This window comes from Aulonocara stuartgranti, assembly GCF_965226115.1.
Source record: "Aulonocara stuartgranti genome assembly, chromosome: 7".
NCBI lineage: Eukaryota > Metazoa > Chordata > Actinopteri > Cichliformes > Cichlidae > Aulonocara > Aulonocara stuartgranti.
Window position 1 is genome coordinate 42,765,001 of NC_138945.1, and position 22,293 is coordinate 42,787,293.

The 22,293-nt window shown below is 38.1% G+C and overlaps 3 protein-coding genes across 3 annotated transcripts in view; 2 read left to right on the forward strand and 1 right to left on the reverse strand.

Moving 5' to 3' along the window:
* The window catches only part of LOC309710228 (synaptic vesicle glycoprotein 2B-like), a 56,564-nt gene extending 48,994 nt beyond the window's left edge, over nucleotides 1–7,570 (reverse strand). The window contains exons 1-2 of the mRNA XM_082539519.1: nucleotides 6,669–7,570; nucleotides 6,520–6,575 (exon numbers count right to left, since the gene is read on the reverse strand). The gene's annotated coding sequence lies outside the window, so the exon portion shown is untranslated. The remainder of the gene's footprint in view (nucleotides 1–6,519; nucleotides 6,576–6,668) is intronic.
* On the forward strand, nucleotides 3,682–8,118 carry cUnh15orf40 (chromosome Un C15orf40 homolog). Its single transcript, XM_082539521.1, has 4 exons — nucleotides 3,682–3,923; nucleotides 5,311–5,443; nucleotides 5,522–5,649; nucleotides 7,584–8,118. Exons 1-4 carry the CDS (start codon nucleotides 3,720–3,722, stop codon nucleotides 7,671–7,673), a joined length of 555 nt encoding a protein of 184 aa, XP_082395647.1. The 5' UTR covers nucleotides 3,682–3,719; the 3' UTR covers nucleotides 7,674–8,118.
* Nucleotides 8,119–18,885: 10,767 nt separating this feature from the next.
* Nucleotides 18,886–22,173, forward strand: LOC309710232 (niq CART3-like). Its single transcript, XM_082539525.1, has 3 exons — nucleotides 18,886–19,361; nucleotides 20,687–20,770; nucleotides 21,195–22,173. Exons 1-3 carry the CDS (start codon nucleotides 19,245–19,247, stop codon nucleotides 21,300–21,302), a joined length of 309 nt encoding a protein of 102 aa, XP_082395651.1. The 5' UTR covers nucleotides 18,886–19,244; the 3' UTR covers nucleotides 21,303–22,173.
* The last annotated feature ends 120 nt before the right edge of the window (nucleotides 22,174–22,293 follow it).

Consider the following 22,293-nt stretch of genomic DNA (forward strand, 5'->3'; position numbering starts at 1 on the left):
TGCATTGCTCTAAAATTAGAAGCATCCCATCTCAGAGAGATCCTGAAAAACTAGTTCATGCATTTATTACTTCTACACTGGACTATTGTAGTTGTCCTAAAAACTGTGAAAAACCTTTATTTGTTCCAAAATGCTGGAGCGAGAATACTGACAGGGCAAAAAAGAGAGAGCATATTTCTCCTATACTGGTAAAATTTTCTTTTTCATTAACGTTTAGTTGTTGCAATCGGGCTCATTAGGAGTGTTTCTTCCACTCCTCTTTTCTTGATTCACTTAGTGTTTATACACCACTCTGCATTTAATGATTAGTTATTATTAGTCTCTGGCTTTCTTCCACAGTGTGTCTTTTATATTGTATCCCTCCCCTCACCCTCAGCCATTTGCTGGATATAGCTGATCTCCCTGAGCCTGGTTTTCCTGGAGGTTTCTTCGTGTTAACAGAGAGTTTTTCCCTCCTACTGTCATGAATGCTTGCTCATAAGGGGCCATCGGTTTGATTTGAAGTCAGAACATCAAAAATCAAAAGCAAAATATGTTCACAAATAAGTATGTATTCAGGCAATGGGGAACGTCCTTAATCCTGTGTAATGGTGATGACATGAATGTCATTTTTGAGGCAGTCAACCACACTGTAGAAGCAGGAAGCACATAAAAAAAAAAACAAAAAAAAACTCCTGTCCAACACACCTAAACTGCTAAACTAAATAACATTTCATGGATTGAAGAACAATTTTAGTCAGTTATATCTGGATGTGCCCAAATAAATTATTGATGGGTATTAGGGTGGTTTGCATAGCTCAAAGATTAAGCAGATGAGTAGTCTGAATACAGGTGTTTAAAAGTTAGATGCTGGAATCTTAGGCCGTAGTTTACCTGCCGTAATTAAGTTTTTTCAAATTTTCAAACTTTTCCAACATCTCGTTCTGTGTATCTGTATGTTCCTGTCTCTGCACTGGAATATCATTAAAAAGTTGGTCAAAGCTGACTCGATCATATACATCTGTCTTCAACCCAGCTTCAGCGGACACAAAGCCAGATTACAAAATGTGATTTTGTCACACAACACATGATGTGATGTCAAAATTGATGTGCGACACAGGCAATATAGCAAGCATAATAGCCCCATTATGCTCTTCCTGAGGTGGAGGATTGTAGAGTTGGCAGCTTCAATACTAGCTGGTGGCTACCCAGTTAGAATTTTAAATCTATGTTGCGAATCTTTGTGCTTTTGGATACACTGATCACTTATTTTTGATCAGATGAGTGTGATGCAGCCTTTCTAAGTTTTACACACACATTTTCACTCTTATGGATGCATTGGGGGCAACTCAGCGTTCACAATCTTCACTCGAGATAGTATGTGGACTGGAGGACTATTGCATTTTTTATGATATTAGGAATTACAGCCATTTTTATACAGTTCACTACTTTCTTAGCTTCAAAAGTAACTGGACAAGTTAAAGGTAAAGTAACAAGGTCTTTCCCTAAAACTTGTTAGAATACTTCGTGGTCATTCCATTTAAAATAAAATGCTTAAAGGCTTTCTTATTAAGTAGGACAGATTTTAATAAGAGCCTCAGTCAATGACCCAGCAAATTACTTCATGAACTGGATCCAGAAGGATGGAATTTACAAGATTGATCTTCCTGGTCTGGCACAGTACAGCAGATTTAATTGGATTAGATTGGCCTCGTCTACCAAACAGTGACTGTTCACTTTTACAGCTTAAGCAGACTAAAGTAAATATTAATCAGCAAGAAAGGATGCTGATGTAAAGCTGACTGCTACGCCCCAACCTCTGACAAAGGACCTTTGCTGTGAGGGAATAGTGTTAGTGCCTGCAATGCCAATTTTATTTCCTGACATATCAAAATGTATTGTAGTGCTACATAGAGAATTAAGGAAAATGATAAAAACGCAAAAACATCAATTAAAAACATCTTCAAAACACTAAAAACAAAAACAATCAACTATAATACAATAAAAATAAGGTCATAACATCATACACATAGTAATAAAGTCAATATCTCAAGACAAAAATTATAACTGTGTTTTAAGATGACTTTTAAAGATGGGCAACACAAGTTATTGTTGTGCAAAAGCAATTTATTTATTGCCCCTTGTAACTTAGGGGCAGCAATAGAGAACGCTTTGTACACTCTGAGGTTCTGCTTAGATTTCTGTATATGTACTGGTCAGATGACCTAAGAGCTTGGACAAGAGTGTCAGGCTAAAGCAGCTCGAAGGTAAGGTGGGGCAAGAGCTGCTCAATTTTACATGTTCTTGTCAAAAGACACTCAGTGAGACTTTGAACAAAAGTAAGACGGAAGACTGGCTAACTTCAATATAAAGTGGATTACAGTAATCCAGCCCAGACATCATAAAAGAGGATTCAACTTTGCCAGCCGCCTTAAATGAAAGAAGCTAGATTTAACTACTGCACTGTTTGGTCGAGCCAGGTTTTGCTTTGTTGCATGTTTAAAGTTTGAAGGGACCAAACCAGAACACAAACTGATATTAATAATGGCAATAACCAACTGCACTAAACTATACAGAGCCTCTGAGAGATGAAGAGGAACAACATCATGGGGAGAACCCGAAGGCTCAATATGTTGAATTACATTCTATATGAACGCTGGATTCACAGGTTCAAACTGGTTAAAAATAACAGACCAAGAGACAGAGACAGTTGGGTCAGAATCAGGAGCCTATATGAGAGCCATTGTGGCGGCAGCCTGATCAATAAAGTGCAAATATCAAACATCAAGCTTTAAAAAAGACAGACTGTGAGGCACTAAGAATGGAGTTGATAACTTGGATCAGAGTCAGAATCAGAATCAGAGAGACTTTATTTATCCCCAAGGGGCAATTAGGATACAATAATGCTTGATAAGCTATCTCTTATAGCCTCTGTAACAGTGTTCAGATAGTGTTCCTCCCCTCACCCTCAACCCCCACTGCCCCTCCCTGACTCTGGTTCTACTGGGGGGTTCTTCCTGTTTCTTCCCAATCTCATCAAGCACTCACCCCTGTTCAGCACTCAGCCATGTGTGGTTAAAAAAAAAAGGAAAGAAAGAAAGAAACTACATTTAATGGGAGCCCCCCCAAAATCTCTAAGGATAAAGGTTTTGATTCCCTGGCAACTAGCAAATAAATAAATAATTAATTAAATGTGTCATTAATTAGATAACATTAGAAATAAATAAATATATTTTATTTAATGAAGTGAATTTGCATTTAGATGAAATGAATGGGCATTTAATTCATTATTGAACTATTTATTTAATTAACAAATTCAAATGTTAATTAATTAATGAAACATTTAATTATTTAATGGCGTATTTAATTAAATCATTTTGTCACTCCTGTTCCTCCATTACACACGAGCACAGATTGTGCTGCAGGAAGGAAGAGCAAGACAGGACGTATGTGTCGCACCACCCCGTACTTTTTTAAAATATTATTTATTTTTGCTAAAATATGCAAGTCTATTAAATAAATGTGTTCTCTGGCTCTGGTATGAATTAAATGCTTACATTTGTAAGCCAACTAGCCCCATTATGCATTTCTTTGATAAGTAGCAGAAAATGTAAGTATAAAAAAATCTATATATTTATTATCATTTATAACAACTCATTTAAGATTGTGATAAGCGGAAGAATTTATTTTGAAAACCGGAAATTCATCAAAAAGCTAGCAAGCTAACAGGTAGCCGGTAGATGTTTTCCTGTTCAGGTCTTGCCGTAGCTTGTCTTTACCGTGTTAAATTTATACCGTCTCTGCAGCAGGCTAGATCTGTCACTTTAAAGGCTGTAACGTTACCCAACCTTGTGCTGGTGCTCAGCTGCCGGTACAGAGCCCCTCTGCCCGGTGTCGCCCTGCACAGAAGGCACTACTCCAGAAACAGACAAATGCCCAAAAAGGTAAGAGCGGTTATTCCACTTTTGTGTATATAGATTTTTTTTTTAACTTCATTTTCTCATTGATATGAGTCAATTAAAGTAAAGTAAGTACTTCTTTCAACCATCTTTTTGATGGACATTGTTTATGCTAAAGGTCCAAACAGTTTGATTTGAATTTTAAGGAGTTTAAAGATTGAGTGCAGGGCTTCTTCGTTTGTTGCGACCTTTGTTATTAAGTGTGCCAGTGCAACAGCATTAAGTCACAATATCTTCTTCTTATTATTATTAGTATTATTATTAGTATTATTAGTAGTATTAGTAGTATTAGTCGTAGTATTCAACCCTTACAAAAGTAGGTTTTGTTTTTTGTTTTTACTAATTCATGAACAGACAAATACCCAAAAAGGTAGAACAGCTCCCATATTTAGGATGAAAAGAAGAAGAACATGCTGTCTATTGTCTGTCTGTTGAACATGTATATTGGAACTGTGTCCTTATAATACACACTGGAGAAGTGAAAAATGTGTATTTTGTACTTGGGAAGTTGCTGCTGCTGCTCCCACAGAATACTTCTTATACAACTTCTAGTTTTCACGTGGTAAGCTTTTCTCTGAGATTGAATTTCTGGTCTTCTATCCTTTCTGTTTCTCTACCTGATGCAGACAGCAGGGGTTTTCACTCCTCTTCATTTTACTGTCTTTAGTCGCCATAGAAACACTTCTCCACAGCTGTGTGGTGATAGCACACTTACTCCACTTACTCCAGATTAGAATGGAATTTCTGAGTTTCCAGTCCCAACAGCTAGAATTACCAACTCTGAAAGAAGGAGCAGCTCCACCAACCCCGTGTTACTGATCCAATGTGGCAGCAGTGAACGTAAACAGTAGTAAAAGTGTAAAACTTGAAATCTGTTACAAGATTGATGGGGAAACCTGCAGTCAGCTCAGACTGAAGAAGTCACTTGGATGAGTTATGAAATGTTTCTCCCACTGAAAACGCTACGTCCAGATGAACAGAATCCACTTTTTTGGATTTCTGTACCTGGATGATTCAGCATGCATCAAGACTGGCAAATAATGAAGCTAGAAGATGGTGGTGTGTTATAGTCTTTTGTAATGTTCCTAACAGGATATTTAAATGCAATGTCTGGTATCAGCTGCATGAGAGACTTCGATAATGTCACTACTATAAAAACACTTGTGAACAAACTCCCCTATAAGCTTAGAAAGCTCATATGATCTGCAGGAAAAATCAAAAAGGAAGGTTGAAGATTTTGTCAAGTGTGTTACTTATGGTGTAAGCTATTTCTAGATTCCCAATTGTTTTACTGTAAGATGACTTAAAGGTAGAAAATGAATGTAAAGAGCCAGTAATGTTTGACTTAAGCTCTTTTGTGCTGTTAAACCAGGTGAAAGAACAGCTGGCAGGTTGTGGAGGAGCGGCCGTAGCAGAAGCCTGTGGTCCAGTAACCAAAGACAAAAGTGGTGCTGTAACCATAAGAGTTCATGCAAAGCCCGGCTCCAAACACAGCAGCATCACAGGTGTTTGTATAACAGAATTGTTGATATGAACAAAGTGAAACACAAATCACACTGCTATCTCTTCTGCCATGCTTTCAGAAGTTTCTACAGAGGCAGTAAGTGTTGCCATCTCAGCACCACCTACAGATGGAGAGGCCAATGCTGAGCTTATTCGCTACCTGGCTGAGGTTCTGGGCCTGAAGAAAAGTCACGTGTGTCTGGACAAGGTTGCTGAAACTTATAAGTGGAATCTTGGTGCAATCTCAGTACACATTTGAGTATTTCTGTATACATTGACATTTGTCACTAAGCATTTCTCACTTAATATTTACTTAAACCGTCACTCATGTACATATCTCACTACATACAGTGGTGTGAAAAAGTGTTTGCCCCCTTCCTGATTTCTTAGTGTTTTGCATATTTGTCACACTTACATGTTTCAGATGATCAAACACATTTTAATATTAGACAAAGACAACCTAAGTACATACAAAATGTAGTTTTTAAATGGTGATTTAATTGATTAATGGAGAAAGGTTATCCAAACCTATCTGGTCATGTGTGGAAAAAGTAATTTAAACTATTTAAATGATGACTTAGCTGTGATTTTGAAAGCTGAGTTCAGTTTCACTAAACAGACTCAGGCCTGATTAATGGCAGACCTGTTGAATTAAGAAATCAACTAAATGGAACCTGTTTGACAAAATGAAGCAGGCTAAAGGATCTCAAAAAGCAACACATCATGCTACGATCTAAAGAAACACCTGAGACACAAAGTCACTGACATATATCAGGAAAGGGTTACAAAGCCACTTCTAAGGCTTTGGGACTCCAGTGAACAACAGTGACAGCCATTATACACAAATGGCGAAAACATGAAACAGTGGTGAAGCTTCCTAGGAGTGGCCAGCCTACCAAAATTACTCCAAGAGCACATCGACAACACAAAAGAACTCAGAATAACATTAAAGAACTGCAGGCTCAGGTCAGTGTTCATTGTTCAACAGTAAGAAAGAGACTGTGCAAAAATGGCATCCATGGGAGTGTTCAAAGAAAAAAATACCACTGACCAAAGAGAACACAAAGGCTTATCTCACCTTAGCCAGAAAACATCTTGATGATCCTGAGGACTTTTGGGAAAATATTCTGTGGACTGATGACACAAAGGGTAAACATTTTGGAAGGTGTGCATCCCATGACATCTGACATCAGACTGACACATCATTTCAGAAAAGGAACATCATACCAGCAGTAAAATATGGTGGTGGTAGTGGGATAGTCTGGGGCTGTTTTGCTGCCTCAGGACTCCTCCAATGTGACTGAATTACAAAAATTCTGCAAAGATGAGTGGGCCAAAACCCCTCCACAGCGCCGTAAGACACTCATTGCCAGTTACCACAAACGCTCGATTGCAGTTGTTGCTGTTAAGGGAGTTGTTGATAAAGTTGTTGCTGCACCAGTTATTAGGTTTAGGGAGAAATCACTGCACTTTGTGTTTACTTGTTATGTTTTTCTAATATTTAGATTTGTTTGATGATCTGAAACATTTAAGTGTGACAAGCATACAAAAAATAGCAAATCAGGAAGGGCAAAAACACTTTTTACACCACAGTATTCACATTCTATACTGCATTGAGTATGTGTAAGCAGCTGTAAGCAGGCAGCAGTAGATGGCACTGTGTCACTGTTACTGTCTGTTGGGGGCTTCACTGCAGAGATTGCATGTTGTGGGTATGGTAGGGTTTGAAGAACGAGCTCGATAGTGGTCGTAACACTAAACAGCCATTACTGTAGTGTGACTTGTCCTATGCACTGAGAATTTTAAATGGTGTCAGCTCCAGGGGTGTAAATTAACTTTGTACCCAAAAGTACACATGTGTACTTTGAAAATGTAAATGTATTACACAATATATGTTTTATATAGATACCTTATTATTAGATCTAAATATGCAGCAGGGACCATATAGAGGAGTGACACTGACTTTGTTTTTTGTGCTCCTAAACCTTTAAGCTGCCAAATTGGGCCAAATTGTCATTGTCATTCATTCTGTGGCTTCATGATGGTGCACTGTCACAGTAAGAAGGTTCTTTTTTTAGGGTGAGCAAAGTTTTATCCCATTGTATCATATATCGTTTAAGTCCTTTCGTCTGTATTTTTTAGGGGTCCAGGTCCAGAGACAAAGTCATCAAAGTGGACTCTTCTCTCAGTCCAGAGGAGGTGTTGAGGAAGCTCAGACAGGCTGTAGGCTGACAAGAGGGATGTCAGTTTCCAGCAGTCATCCAAACTTACCTGGATCTGTGTTTAAAGTAATTGTCCCTACAACTAATAAACTAATAGCTGGTTGTGCCACCTTTGACAGCAGGAACTGCTAACCAAGTTTGGGATACATGGGAATGAGTCATTTACAATTTGCTGTGCGAAATTTTGGAATGACATGAACAGCCTGTTTAAGGTTATGCCAAAGTGAGTTTTCCCTTGGAGCTCTACCATGGATGCTATTTTTGTGTAGTCTCCTATAGGTGTTTCATGAAGGGGAGGGGGTGGGTGTTCTGTATGAAGTAGGCAAAAGCGGAATAAAAATGAAAATTTTGAAACCACTGTATCTTTTATAAACAGAAATTAATTCTCCCAATCAATATAGCAGTTATTAGCAAGCAATAGAAAGAATGCAAATTGAATTTTAGTAAAATAAATGTCAAGATGATCATCAACAAAATCTTTTTTCCCCCAACTTAAATCATTTAACTCAAATGTATTATGTGTTACGTCCACCAGCTACAATATAGGATGTTCAGCCCAGTTTTGAATGTTAACAGTGGTTAACATTTAATTCAATTCATACAAAGTTCACACACACACACACACACACACACACAGAGGACTGAAAGACAGCACAGAGGCACTAATCATGGCAGCACACGAGCTCTGAGCACAAGATCCATAGAGGCTGGGGTCTACCACACCAGGCAAGACCCCAGGTGCAGGCTGCGTAAAGATGCGTAAAGGGTGCAAGATGCTAGCAGGCAGGGCATACAAACTGACGGACAAACTGGTGATGGCTAACTGGGCATAGTAGTGGACAAGCAGAAGAATATGGGCATGTTAATGTGTAGCAAAACCGAATAACAGCAACATCAGGAAGAAGGAACACGAGAAGCTGGAGAAGTACCAAGGGTTTACAGAAGAGCTCAAGAAGATGTGGAGGGTGAAGGTAACAGTGGTCCCAGTGGTAATCAGCACTCGGTGCAGTGACCCCCCAGCTAGGCGAGTGGCAGACCTCAGGACCAACATCTGAAATCTCTGTCCAAAAGAGCGCGGTCCTAGGAACAGCAAAGAGACTGCACAGAAACCTCAAGCTCTCAGGCCTCTGGTGGAGGACCCGAGCTTGAGGGATAGAAGACCACCCACAGGGGTGTGTGTAGGGGACAAGCCATCTAGCTCCTGAGCCACAGGTACCACATAAATGCAGGAATTTATGTTCTATACATTTTGAAGTCATTAACCATGGGTCTGTAAAGGACTCTTTAAAGGTTTCAATATAACAACATAAAATCAAATTTAAAAAGCCCAAACAATGAAACACTCCAAGACTGTCCTGTGACGCAATGTGAGCTACCATATTTTCAGGTTTGAGAACACACTGTCATGCACATCCACGTGGATAGTCCCTGGAGAAACAAGAACAAAAATCTCATTAGCATCAGCCACAGAATCAGGAGTACAGTGAATTAGCACTGCAGTAATGATCCTTGCTTTGTTCTAGTTAAAACTGAAATGCTTCAAAGAGATGGCACCACTGCTGAATGTGAGCTGACATCAAAGCATGGCAAGATAATGATTTCGTATCAAACATCACAGCTCTTATGAAGCTCTATCATCAAAACGCTGACTTATTTTATATTCCAGCTCCGCAAGCAACATTTCTGCTTCTTGATGACTGTTAAATGAAGTTTATCTTCTCAGACACTGAGATCATTATATAAGAAATACCTTGTGCAGGGCTAAAGGGAGTTTGTTTTCAAGTTGGACTAAATCACACTTCACTTTCATGCTGTTTTCTGCTAACTGAAGTCACTTTTCGTGGGTTGTCTCCTCTGCTGAGCCTGGATCAGCAGCTTTATATCTGCATTTGAGTCCCACTGAAGCTCATGTCAGCCTAACGGAGGTTTCAAACGCTGCATTAAGCCTCTGCTGACTGGACGAGCATTTTCCCTCCTAAATTCAAGAGATTCATAAACTTAAATCCCCCTTCCCTTCACACTGTATGCTGGAAGATCTCTGTGGTCAATTTTTGAAGATTATAGTCTATCAAAAGTGCTTTCTGCAAAATCAAATCAAGTGGTTATAAGCAAACACACAGTAATCACTCAAAGTTCTGGATAAACTGTGAAGTACAACTTCAGTAATCCTGCTGATATTTATTTAGACCGCTTTACACCTATTGATCTCTCTGAGGTAGAGATAGTTTTCAAATCATCAACATGTCTATTGGATACTATCCCTGCAAGACTTACTATGTTTAGTAACAGGTTACATACCACAAAGTGGCTGGAATTCTGAAATTACAGAATTACTTAAAAAGTTTTTACTTAATTTAGCTTCCTTAGCTAACTATAGATCTCTAAACTAACTTTGATTTCAAAAGTTCTCGAAGGAGTTGTAAATCAGCTGTGTGATCATTTGCAGAGGAAAGATTTATTTGAAGAATTTCAGTATTTAGATTACATCATAGGACAGGAATAGCACCACTGATTGTTACTAATGATCTACAGTGTATGACAATAAAGTCTTCTCTGTGCGTATCCTGCTAGACTTCAGAATTTAATTTATCTGACAGATTCTTGAAAAAAAGGTCATCTCACTGCTGTGTAGATAATGCCCTAATACACTGCAGGTATGTCTTAAAGATGTAAAGTCTTGAATACAGTGTAATTTTTCCTTTTAAATTGGGGCAAAACTGAGGTTATTGTATTTGGCCCTAAAAGTACAAGACAAAATTGTGTTTGACTAGCTGCTTCGTGTGGAAGGTATTACCTTAGGCTCGAGTAATACTGTGAGGAATCTTGGAGTCATTTTCGACCTGGACTCAGTTAAACAAATGTCTAGGAATGCCTTCTTTCATCATATTTTTTCTGCAACAAATCAAGATTAGAAATATCCTATTTCAGAGTGATACCAAAAAGTAGTTCATGCTTTTGTTACTTCTAGGCTGAACTACCATAATTCCTTATTAACTGATTCCAAAGATTCCCTAAGAAGTCTTCACTGGATCCAAAACACAGCAGTTTTTACTAACTGGTAGGAAAAAAAAGATCATATGCAAATTACCATCCTATTATCATTAATCTAAAAGAGCACTTCTCTCCCAGACTGCAGGCTTATTTGTGGTTCCTAGAGTTTCTCAAAGGTGAACCTGTACCATTATTTAGTTTAGCTGCTATAGGCTGAGGCTGCTGGCGGGAGTTAACGTGATGCACTAAACATTTCTTCTCCGCTTCCCTCTTTTTTCTTTTCCTTCACTGCTATTTTCTTCAATGCCATGTGCCAATGGAGTGCAGAGCAGATACTTGAACTCTACTCCCACAGAGATCAATTATTCTGTCAATAGTATTACATCTATTATATCACGACATTGGTTGTCCGATCCCTTTGTGTACTCTTCCCACACTAAGGGTAATTATGGAGTTCCACAGGGTTTTGTGCTAAGACCAAATTTGTTTACAACATACATGCTTCCCTTAGGCAGTATCATCCGAAGGTATAGCATCCATCCATAAACTGCAGAGATGTCATAACAACATAAGACCTGCATAAGCTCTAATTTTCCAATTAAACTAAGATAAAACTGAGGTTGTTGTACTCAGACATAAAAATCTTAGAAAAATGGCATCTGGAACGTGTGCCAAAAGCCAAAACAACACCAGAAAACACTGCTGGCTAGTAGATATAATATCACTTTTGGTGTGCAAACATGACAATGGCAAGTATAAACTGCAATTGATGTTTCAATTATTGGATGTTATCAAGCTTTGTCTAATCTCTGAAGTTTATTTGTTGTCTCTTTGTGGTCCTCTCTTAACACTTCTCTTTCCCCTCATCCCCAAGTTGCAAGAGACTATTGCTAGTTGGTGTTGCCAGGAGAAAGCTTCTTCTCTCTCAAAAAACCATAGCAACATGGGTTAGGATTGCAAATCAGTTAAAACAGCTCTTACCTCATTCTCATAGTGGTGGAAGGATGTTGAATTGAACTTGCTTTGCAGCACGTCTGTTGTAGATCTGTAAGTGTGTGATTGGGATCATTGTCCTATTGCATGACCCTATGTCGGCCAAGCTTTTTCTGTCGGACAAGAGGCCTAGCATTTCACTGTAAAATGCTTTGGTATACAGAAGAATTCATAGTCGAGTAACAATGTGTTGCAATGGCTCAGTCATAGTCCAGACCAAGCCTAAATGAACTGAAGCAACATTTTAAAGAAGAGTGGGCCATAAATTACTCCACAATGATGTGCGAGACTGATGAAGTCATACAGAAAATCACATTTACCAGCAATACTTCAGGTTATTGTTGCTAAAGGTGGTCATGCAAGTTATTGAATCTTAGCTACTTAGCTTTGCACACACTGCTTCTGCTTTTTTGTTTCGTTTTTGCAAAATAAATAATAACATGGTATCATGGTGTCAACTTATTGTTCATCTGAAGCTTTATTTATTTAATTTTAAGACTTTGGCCCTAAACTTGGAAAGCGGTTTAGCTAACAAAATGTTTTCATGCTGAATAAGGAAAACTTTAGGTTTTCCATTCAAGAAAGAGAGTTAACGTCAACTCTAAATGAGTTACTGTGACGTAACAGACTGTGCAGAGGTAGGAAGTCAGGAGATACAAATCCTCGAAAAAGTAGGGGACTTTTTTTTTTTTGAAAGAGGTTTACTGCTCATGTTTCATGAGATGTCTTGGATGTTTTTCATCCTCTATAATGACAGTAAACTGTTTTTATACTAAACTTGGTTGTATGACAACTTAGATGGTTTATACTAGACAGTATGAATTTAGTGTAATGGTGGAATTCAGTGAATGAATAAGCATCAATTAAAAATCTTACTAATCTCTGCTACATTTTATGTAACCTAGCTATAACCATAAACACCACAGCCACTGTGCACCAGTCCAACTCACTGTTCTTTACTGTAAATCCATCTCACAGTACAGCAAACAAACCATTTTATCCTCCACTAGCCTGCAGAATATTGTCATGCAACCTTTAAATAACACAGTTAGTCTGCCTCAGTTTGTTTTGCAGCAGGTTTCACAATATGCATAAATATAACTTCATAACATATATATAGATCCAATATCTGATTTTAAAAAAGATCATATTGCATGTAAGGTTTACATTCCCAGTTTATTAAATACCACTGAGCAGCCCTTACCTTTTACTCTAACCTCCCTTCATCCTCTACTGTCTGTCTTTCTTATCTTCTCATCTCTGAGTGAACTGAGCTCTCTTTCTTTTCTCTCCCTGTGAAATACAGCAGCTAAGCCTTCAGCTAGCAAACACACAAACAGTTTGTGCTGTTTGTTGCATTTGGGTTGCATTTGCGTTGCATTTGCCACTTAAAAAAAAATGTTACTCCCTTTATGGTTGCTGAGTAGGGCTATACTGAAGTACCACACTATGATGCTATAAATTATGCATAAATTAATACTAACGGCACTCCAAAAATCTATAGTCTCCATCTTTATAATGCTGTGACTTTGTGGACAGTTTCCTTGCATAGCAAACATTTACTGTAGATTACTTTAGCAATCATTGTTCAAATAAAAATGATCTCTATAAAGCTTTACACACAGAACAAACTCATCAAGGATCAATCATTTGTTTTGTTGTTTTTGGTCACACAGATGGAAAAATGACAGTTGAAGTTGGATTTTGGAAACAATCTGTTCTGTCTGGTGTTGGACTGTCTTTGTTTTTTTGCATTTTTTGCACATTGTATTCTATGTAGTCCTGTGCTGATTGTCTGTTATAAGTCATTTGTTGCACCATGGTCTTGGAGGAATGCTGTGTCGTTTCACTGTGTACTGTACCACTGCACATGGTTGGGATGGCAATAAAGCCATTGACTTGACATTTAAGTGAAGATGAGACTGAAAAGATTTGAAACATGAAGGCTTGAAAACGTATATAATGAAAGCTAATCAAAATGACTCTTTCCTGCCCTCCTGTTTAAATATCATGGTAGGCATTGACATATATTATATTAAAAAATATTACTTGGTCCACTAGATTACTCATTGCCATGGTGAATTGTTTGTGACAAGTTGATTGAATTTACTCTGATCAGCTCTTCTGAAACTGAAAATGCCAATCTCAGAGTTAACCAACTCAGAATTAATTTTTTAACTCTGTTTGTTGAACATGCCTCCTGGAATAGGGCGCTTTGATTTTTAAAAAATATATATTTTGATATATAAAACCATATACTTTCTTTTTAGTTTCTAGATTTAATGCTTCCTTCCAAGTTTTAGAAAATGACAATTTCACCATCAAAGCCTCAAGTGTTGCCTTCAGATTGCAACAGGTCAGTCATAGACAGCAATTAAAAGATCACTTTCTGCACAGAGAATGATAAAAGTTATTTGGCTTAACTACGGGTGATGGAGCTGCTGTTTCTTGAGAGGATTAGAGGAAAATTGAGGAGATTAAGGGATGATATTGATGCCCAACTCTGATCTATTCTGTGGGATTATGGAAATGAAGCGGTTTAAGATGTTTCCTTTCAGCTCAGCCTCATTTTTTTACTCTTCATTTTCTTCCAGATAGTTCTTGCAGCCTTATTTTCATTACAAGTGACACAACAGACTCAACACCGCATTTACTACTTAATGAAAACTTGAAAGCAGCGAGGTTCTAAGGGGTAGGTGGGTGTAAATGAGAGGCCAACTATAATTTGGCCATTTGGCTCTCAACAAAATTTAGTGGTGGGTACCTGTTACCAAACCTCTACCTCCCAACTAAATCAACTTTGGCAGCTTGGGTTCAAGTTTCCTTTACTACAGTCAGACTGTCTAAGCAGTACTATGTACATGAAAAATAAAATGCAAGGGAAGTTGGAGGCTTGATGTGGTGCTAAAACAAGATTGTCATTTTTTAATTAATTTAAAAAATCAGTGACCTGCAGCTATAAACCCTATATGCAACTGAAGTAGTTCAATTTGATACTATCAGTGTTAACCTACTGCAAAAAAGTTAGGAGCACTGTGATGCATCACTTTTTCTTTAAACACTGTGCAAGCATTTAGCAACAGAGGAGACCAACTGCTGTAATTGACTTTTTTTATTTTTTTTAATTCTTGCCTGATACATACATAGGCACTTGCCCCGCGATGGATGGATGGATGGATGGTATATACAACAAAGTGAGAGAAGAAGAGTCAAATGGCAATGAGTATTAGACCCAAAAGGTTGATTCTGTTCATCTGGACGTAGCTTTTCCAATGAGAGAAATGTTTTGTCATTCATCCTAATGAATGACAAAACATTTAACATTTTGTCATTCATGAGTGGGCTACGTCCAGATGAACAGAATCGACCTTTTGAGATTTACTTCCCTGGATGATTGAGCATGAATCAAGGCAATGAGCATTAGAGGGGCTCAACCACTCGCAGAAGAAAAATATATGAATGCAAACTGCAAACTGCATCCTGTTATATTTTCTCTTCTGTCTACAGTAAAAGCCAACAGCTTTCATCCTCATTTTCACTACCACTCAGCAGGATTTCTGGGCAGCTGACATAGACGGGATATAGTTGTTTATGTCTTTATCATGAGCCCATAAGCAGACAGTCACACACTGAATCATGGCCTGGAGCAAGTGGAACAACATGGCAGGTTTTAAACCTCTTACTTCATTCCTCTCTGCAGGTTTATTTATAGTCATCTGCTTCCTTAAGCATCTAAAATGTCCTGAAGCAGCTGACATAACACACACTTTAATACCAATACTGTTTATTTTTTAAAGTCTCTATTTTTTGTGTGCCCAGCGCTGACTTACTAGCAGCAAAATGCTCTTAGTCCGACACTAAAGCCTTGCTGACAGCGGGAGGATTTGATGCTGCGGCTTGCACTCAGCAGACAACAATCCAATCAGTTTCTGGTTGGTAATCAAAACTCTATGAATCTGCAACTAAACAGTACTTGCTATCAAATGCTACCATGGCTTTGTTTATGAACAGGGAAGCATCTTGAGGTGACTGTTGTTGTGACTTGGTGCTATGTAAATAAAATGCAGTTGTACTGTGGGTTTGTAAGTGGGTTTGTTAGCTTATTTTGGGGCTCCTACTTTATCTATTCCATGCAAACCTGCTGTTGAAAGCTGTTGTTATGGGAGATATATCTTTCTAGTCCCTATCCCTACTTTCACTGCAGTATTTTATATCACCACATTTTTCTAAGATCTTTAGGGCTGAGTACAGTAGTCTCTGTTTTATCTGCATTTAGAAGCCGGAATTTAAAGGTCATCCAGGTATTTATGTCTATTAGACATTCCTGCAGTTTGACTAATTGGAAAACATTCTAGGTTTTGGCAACTCTATTCTGAAAAACCTGAAGCTAGAGACACAAGCAACCCCAAATCATTGTTGATTGTCTTCCAGAGGAGACACTGAAGGAACTCTGAAACACTGCCAGGGATAACGTACGGTTGCACTGTAACCTTGGTTCTCTGACTGAGAGACTATCTCTCCACTCCGTTACATATTCCATATGTATGGGGTAACTCTTTAAGACACCCTGTGAAGAGACAGTGCAACCGAAACCCCAGCGTGAAAGTGTACAAAACGAACAATGTACAAATGTACATATCAAGGGCATAGATTTGGTTTTGGCATTGGTGGGGACGGCTGATTCAACCACCGAACCCTGCCCTGTTTCTTTTTTTTTTTCCTTTTTGTCTTTGCTTCTTGATAATAAAAAAAAGGAGAAATATACTTGCCTACATATGATATTCTACATGCTTTTAAACCATTTAAAATAACAATTCATAGTTTTATATCTGAATTATATAATGTTAAATTACAAAATACATGCAGTCACACATGTGCACCACCAAGTCATCATCCAATTTCACCTGTGATCTTGTATCACCATTACTCTCTGAGCTTTGTGTTGGTTCTTCTGTCACCTGACAAATAGGACATACATGACAATAAGAATAAAATGTGGAGCTGCTTCAGTGTTTCTGTCAAATTGTGCAGATCTTGACTCGTCAGTAATGTTTGTAGGGTGAGTGCATTGTTAGAACAATTTGTGCAAACTGCACTACAACGTGGAATATTTGCAAAATAATGACTAACTCGTGATATTTTGTCTCAAAAATTAACCCTATGAATATGTCAGTACCATTAGGATGAAATTATTGTTTCACCAACATTTTAACGTTAGACATATAATTCTAACAGCCTCTGTAAACTAATATCCTGGCTTGCTCGAGGCTGCCGTTTTCTCTGACAGTTTCAATCAAAATTAGAAATGCTACTCTGGGAGACTGAGATAACGAGTGCTGCCTGTTGTGCTGTTAGTTTCCCAAACACGTTATTCATGGTTACATACAATTTTAGACTGATGTGGGCCAAAGCCTAGCATAGCCTGTGACGTTATTATGACGGACACATTTTATGAGTGAACTTGACTTTACAGGTTTCTTTGAAAAATACTTTCTTATGTCCAGGTTCTTCCTTTGTGCTGCCATCCTCCTCTCCTCCTTGCAGGTCCTCGCAGCGCAGGCTTGCCGCTGCTAACACTAAACAGAGCTCACTGAAAGGCCCAGCCAATCACATTGGCCATTTTTGTCACATGAGGTAGGACTCCGGTAGAGAACGTAACTCTTTCTGCACCGCTGGGTGAATGAGACGTTGACAGATTGTTTTTTGTTTTTTTTTTTAATTGGTTTTGCTTTTCTTTACTCGAAGAGATCAAATTATTGGTGGGGACATGCCCCTTCCGTCCATGCCAAATCTACGCCCTTGGTACATATGTACACACCACCCTGGTCAAGGCCCCGCCAGATGCAAAGGCCGAGCTGGAGGGAGGAGGCATCAGTCTGCCAGACGCAAGACTGGCCTGAGTGACTCCCACAAGACACAAGGTCCACACCTAAACAGCCGCTCATGGTCAGCCTGCAAGACACTAGGCCAAGCGAACAGACAAAGGCTACCTCAGAGGGGCACCCACCACCTCCTCCCCAAAAGAGGGGCTGGCTGCCACATTCAAGCGGTAAAACCTATTAAAGGTGGTAGCCGAGGACCATGATTCCGCCACACCAATGGTAGAGAGAGAGGAGCCCCTCAACAAGAGGTGGCCACCCCATGGGATGAGTGGGCCCGCACTCCTGAGAGAAGGGGAACCCCTGCAGTGGCATAAACCTGCCGGGTTTAAAAGACTGCTTATTTTAGTAAATACTTTGATCTGAAATAAGATTAGTCTTTATCAATCAATTACGTCCCACATGTGTTTAAGGTGGTAGTAATTAAACCAGTATGTAAAAAGCCATCACTTGACCCATCTGTCTTAACTGTAGGTCAGCCTCCAATCTTCATTTTACTTTTAAAAATTCGTGAAAGAGTAGTTGTAAAACAGCTATCTGATCATCCGCAGATGAAAATAGTTTATCTGAAGAGATGGAGTCATGTTTCAGAGCTCATCATTACAAATTACCTTTTTATGGCCTCTGACAGTGGACTGATTTTTCTGCTCCTTCTGCTAGACTTTAGTGCAGTATTCAATACTATTGACCACAATATGTTATTACAGAGATTAGAGCATGCCATAGATACTGAAATTACTACACTGGAGTGGTTTGAATCATATCTGTCTAACAGACTCCAATCCAATTCAAAATCATTCTGATTCGGCACTATATAAATAAAAATGAACTGAATTGAATTAACTACAAGTGCCTTAGTATCTCACAAGCCACTCGGAAACATGATAAAAATTCATGAAGGTTAGCCACGTCCAAATATCTAAAAGAAGTGCTGAGTGGTCAGCTGAAGTGCAGGAATATGATCCAAGCCATCAACGCATACGCCCTACCTGTCATCTGATACCCAGCAGGAGTGATAAACTGGTTACAGGAGTAGACAGATACCACTGATGTCAAGACACAAACACTACTCACATTGAACTGAGACCTCCACCCTCAGTCCAGCATCCTGAAAGCAATTCATGATAACAAAAGGAGCAAAATTTTCACACAGGGCCAGGTGGGTTTAGACAGCTTGTTTCCTTTAATAAATGGCATTACTATTTAAAATAATTTTGTATGTGCTTGGGTTATCTTTGTCTAATATTCAAATTTGTTTGCAAATACTCACGTAATACCTAATATGCCATAATGAGATAGCTGTTCTTTTGTTTTTTGTTTTTTTGAAAAGATAAGATAAGATAACCTTTATTAGTCCCACACGTGGGAAATGACAACAACAAATAAAAAAATAAGGAAATGCAAAAAAAAGTAAGATGTCTTCATCAGTGATGTTTAGAAGTTCTTATAAATACTACATATTTCAGTGCTGTATTTTAATCTTCTTCTGATAAAAGCTTTGCTGAAAGCAACAGGAGTGAACCAGTCAGGGTCTTTGCTACATTTTAGCCCATTGGGAGATGCTCCGCGTCATACCTGGAAGGGGCGGAGCTGTTTTTCTAAAGATCCCGCGCTGTGCCGAACATGCAGAGAGTGCGTGAGAAACGCCTGGAGGAAGTAAGAGGCAACTGCGACTGTTGGAAAATTCAACACTGCGCTTTCTTTGCTGTGTTTTTAAAATGTGGGCACGAGCTGTGTTGTGCGCGGTGCTACTATCTGCGCTGTGTCCAGCGGGGAAGACGGAAGCCGAGAGGGACGAGAGAGAAGTGCAGGACTACCACAACTCCAACAGACTGGTAAATCCGAGTGTGGAATATTTACAATATCTAATATTTTAATACACACACACATAAAGGTATTTTGTGATGAAAAGGGGGTTCATACGCTTTGCTTTAATAAAAGTTATATGTCTTTGGATACGATCTGAAATTTCTTCTGTTTAAGTATTTAACATATATACCTCTTCCAAATGTATGCTGGACAAACTTCTTATGCAGAACTGAACCTGTAGTATCAAAATAAAAGCACTCATTCTGTAGTGAAATCTCCATTAGTGTCAGCTTTTTTGATCAAATTTTGGAAACTGTAATAATAATAGGTGGCTAATGTTTTTCATTGCAACAATGAATTTGTAAAATGTAAATAAATTAGTAACTATTTGTTAATTGATGTATAACATTTCTGGTTGCATTATGAAGATTTGCTTATTTTTGTGTTTGACTGATTTGATTGCTCAGAGTTAAGAGGACATTTTCAGCATGAAAAGTATAAATGTATGAGGGTTGTGTTTTTTCATTCAATTAATCAAACAATAAATGAACATTAGATTAGTAAATAATGAAAATTAACCCAAAACATCTTCAGTTAATCTATTTATATTGGCACCAAACTCATAAAAGCTGTCAGGTTCCATGTTCTTCAGTGACACAGCGCAGCATGGTGATTTAAATTGGTTCAAATCTGATTCATCTCTTCTGTGAGTTTGCGCTTCAGCTTTCCCCAAAGCACAAAGATATGCATGTTAAATTAATTGGCTATTTGAAATTGGCAATTGATGTGAGATAGACAAAGTGCTTGAAGTGTATAGAAAAGTGTAAATCTCTATATGAATGTATGGAGGGGGGGGGGGATTTGTATGAATTTAGCAGATTATTAAAAAGCTGTTACTGTATTTCAAACCAGATGTCATATCGAACAGAAAAATGTAATCCTTTAGATCTGGCTGCCTAATTAGTCCACTCAATATCCTTTAGTTCCTATAACTGTACTGCTTCTAACTAAGGCAGTACAATTCTAAAAACATGAGCCATAAGACAAGTCAATAATGAGAAATATGTGGAATATCTTTTGCAAGAAATGCTGACAAGTGTCAAGCTGGAGACTTTTTTTAATTCTTGTCTTCTTTTGCCTAAATTCAGTTAATACAATTGCTTATTGTTAGTTTTATTATTGACCAATTGATGTTTAAAGCCTTTGTCATAGATGGAGCAATGCTGTTGGACAGAAAATGACAGAATGGCTGGATGACAGTGACTGATGCACTAAAGTGTTCTCCTGTGTTTCCAGGCTTAATTTTGACCACACATTAGCTTCACGTCTGTTGTATTTTTGTTTTTCTCAGCTTGGTGCGCTGCATGAAGTGCTGGAGAGACTGCAAACCAAGAGAATTAATCCCTGGGAGAAGAAGTATGGACAGGTCCCCTCTGTGAGTCACTAACACTATACTCTGATTTAACACTTGTGACAAAAAATGTTTAAAACATTTATAATTTCTCTAAAAGTGTATAACATTCTAAACCTCAGTGCAAAGGTGCTCAAGAATAAAGGTATAACAAAAATGCAATGAAAAAAATCAAAAACAGCAACAGTGCACCAAAGCTGAAGCAGCATTTTACTGTTTTAATGATTAAAGGTATGATTCCCTCTAGAAAAGTGCTTTTCTCGGCATCAGAGATCGTCCTTGCTGTGCCTTTCTTTTTTTTTTCTGACAGCAGTTATGAATGACTTCTTTTGGACTGCAAGAAAGCATAAATTAGCAGAATGGTTGTGTTAACGTCTTAGTGATACTTTGTGAATTTTCATTCCATGAAGTCCAGAGTTTGATATTAAAAAGTTATTTGTGTTCACAGTGTGATCTTGGGGAATACTGTGCCATCAGGAAAGGATCTCGGATTGGGAAGATGTGCGACTGCCCCCGAGGAGCTTTCTGCAACTTCTTCCTTCTTAAGTGCTTATGAGCAAATTAAATCATGTCACAAAAGTTTATTTTAAATTGTAGATTTAACCTTTAGAATGGAATGAATCCTTTGTCAATTTTTATGTGAAAACATTTTTGTGCTGCATTAAAGGTGTTTTATCTTGCTTTTAAAAATGTTGTAGAGTTTTGTTTTGTTTTTTTTAAATAAAGTACACAGACCTTCTCATAAGTTTTCATACATTGCAAGATGTGTATGTAAAATCCTGACTAATCAGGCAAAAGACAGGAACCCTGTTCAAGCTTGCAGTCCTTGTATCAACACATATGTAGCATAAATGTAGCCTTTTGGGATCTGTGAGAAGTCATATTTCTTCTGATGATAAAAACCAGAGTCTTGACAAAAAGTGTTGAGGTCATGTAATTTCAAACTATTAATGTTAAACTTAATGAGAAAAAGTAGATCGTAGCACAAACGAAGCAGAAAAATCTTTGGATAGCTTTTCACCGTGTGTTTGTGACATAAACGTTTGACTTGCTTTTCTACAGGTCCTTTGACAGTTATTTTCCAGTCTCCTAACAGTGATGCCATCATGGCTGTCCCCATGATGGTGACCATAACCCAGGCTTAGAAGACACACAGCTATGCAAAATTTTCATTACCTATTTTTTCCCCTCTTTTGTCTAAAGCAGCTGTTTTCAGCCTGTATTGTTTTTACGCTTTTTCTACTAATTTTTGTCAAATCAGCTGCTCTGCTGCCAGTACTTTACCCTTTAACCTTTAATACTATCAGGACAAACGTAAAGTTATCATGACTGAAAAGGCTACATCAACTTATGTAACACATAAATATAACAGATTCGATGAAGTTTAAAAAAAAAGGCAATCCACCACAATTTGACAGGAAGCAGCACCTGATCAATGAGAACCATTATTTGTTAGTAAATGTAGAATGGGCTGTTTATTAAAAATGACTTTCAATTGTGTGTCAAAACAATGAAACCAAAGGACAAACATGTTCCTAATATTAAGC

Excerpts from the sequence above, each read along its gene's own strand:
- cUnh15orf40 (XM_082539521.1), top strand. The coding sequence starts at position 3,720 with ATGTTTTCCTGTTCAGGTCTTGCCGTAGCTTGTCTTTACCGTGTTAAA. Across the intron at positions 3,924-5,310 it reads ACAGACAAATGCCCAAAAAG|GTGAAAGAACAGCTGGCAGG; the intron begins GTAAGAGCGGTT and ends CTGTTAAACCAG. Across the intron at positions 5,444-5,521 it reads CAAACACAGCAGCATCACAG|AAGTTTCTACAGAGGCAGTA; the intron begins GTGTTTGTATAA and ends CCATGCTTTCAG.
- LOC309710232 (XM_082539525.1), top strand. The coding sequence starts at position 19,245 with ATGTGGGCACGAGCTGTGTTGTGCGCGGTGCTACTATCTGCGCTGTGT. Across the intron at positions 19,362-20,686 it reads ACCACAACTCCAACAGACTG|CTTGGTGCGCTGCATGAAGT; the intron begins GTAAATCCGAGT and ends TGTTTTTCTCAG. Across the intron at positions 20,771-21,194 it reads AGTATGGACAGGTCCCCTCT|TGTGATCTTGGGGAATACTG; the intron begins GTGAGTCACTAA and ends TTGTGTTCACAG.